Below are 1,500 nucleotides of genomic sequence, written 5' to 3'. Positions count from 1 at the left end.
ATTTCAAAAGACAGTCAAATAATGTTGTTTCCAGTTTGTTTGTCATGTGCTTTACAACTATTCCACTAAACATTGATGTATGCTACAATCAATAATCAATAATTGATAAAATGTTGTGCTGTCATAGATAAACTAAAAGCCTGTTGATTAAAAGATTTGAATTATCTGTCCCACTATGAGAGCTGAACAATCTGTAGCATAGTAAATCATTTTTTTCAGAAGTAAAATAATGAATCTCACAATATTATCTTGAGTGACAAAGCAATTTTGTGAAAACTAATTTTCTAAAAGTGTTTTTTACGTCTTTGTTCCTAAGGCTGTAGATCAAGGGGTTCAGCATGGGGATCACCACCGTGTAAAACACAGAAGCCACTTTAACTGTGAGCCAAGAAGATTTAGGATTAGGGATACAGTGAAGAAAAAGGATGGTCCCATGGAAGATGGTGATGGCTGTCAGGTGGGAGCCACAGGTGGAGAAGGCTTTCCGGCGTCCACTTGCAGAAGGCATCCTCATAACAGTGATAAAAATGAGTATATAGGACGTCAGAATAATCATCAGACTGCTCGCCTCATTGAATACGGCAATAATAAAACATAGCATCTGACTGATATAGGGATCTGAGCAGGAGACAGAAGCGATCACAGAGTGGTCACAGATAAAGTTATTTATGATACTAGACTCACAATAGGATAATGCAAGAAGAAAATACGTAAGTGTCAGGGAACACACTATGCCCCATGAGTAAGACCCAGCCACCAGCAGAGCACAAAGACTCCGAGACATAGCCGTGGTGTAGAGCAACGGGCTACAGACTGCCACAAAACGGTCATAGGCCATTGCTGCTAACATGAACGTTTCTGTTACTCCAAATATGCAAGCAAAACAAAATCGCATAATGCAGGCAGAGACAGAGATGGTTCTGTCTTCCACAATCAAGTTCTCCAACAATTTGGGTGTTACTACAGTGGAGTAACAGAAATCTACAAAGGACAAGTGACTGAGGAAAAAGTACATGATCGTGTGGAGATTGGAGCTGATATTGACGATCAGAATCATGCCCAGGTTCCCCACCACGGTGACTGTGTAGACAGACAAGAAAACCAGGAAGAGCGGAACCCGGAGTTCCGGATATTCTGAGAAACCCAGGAGAATAAACGTGGGTATGATACTCTGATTTCCTTCCAATAACACCATGATTCCTGTTGAATAAAGAACCAAAAAGCATTCCTTAAAAACTAGAACTAAACAGACAGGAGAAACAGAGAAGAAAGAAGCTTCCTATGTCATTGTGACGTTGGTGGAGAACAGTGACTCTCCACGCATGGTCCTCAACCAGCCGCAGCAGGAGCATCTGAACGTTTGTGAGGAATGAAAACTCTCTAGCCCCATCACTGACTTCTGGAATCAGAAACTCTGGAATGGAGTCCACAATTTGTGATTTAACCAGGCCCACAGGTGACTTTGATGTATGCCAATTATGAGAACCACTGGTAGAGAAA

General features: G+C 41.3%; 1 protein-coding gene across 1 annotated transcript; it reads right to left on the bottom strand.

Moving 5' to 3' along the window:
* Nucleotides 1-244: 244 nt before the first annotated feature.
* LOC102540029 (olfactory receptor 5D13-like) lies at nt 245-1,195 on the bottom strand. The gene has a single exon (XM_006214032.1). The coding sequence runs from the start codon at nt 1,193-1,195 to the stop codon at nt 245-247; it is 951 nt and encodes a 316-aa protein (XP_006214094.1).
* Between the last annotated feature and the right edge of the window lie 305 nt (nt 1,196-1,500).

The sequence above is a fragment of the Vicugna pacos genome, chromosome 10 (assembly GCF_048564905.1).
Source record: "Vicugna pacos chromosome 10, VicPac4, whole genome shotgun sequence".
NCBI classification, from domain to species: Eukaryota; Metazoa; Chordata; class Mammalia; order Artiodactyla; family Camelidae; genus Vicugna; species Vicugna pacos.
The sequence above is the reverse complement of the archived record's forward strand: the minus strand, read 5'-3'. Positions and strand labels throughout refer to the sequence as shown.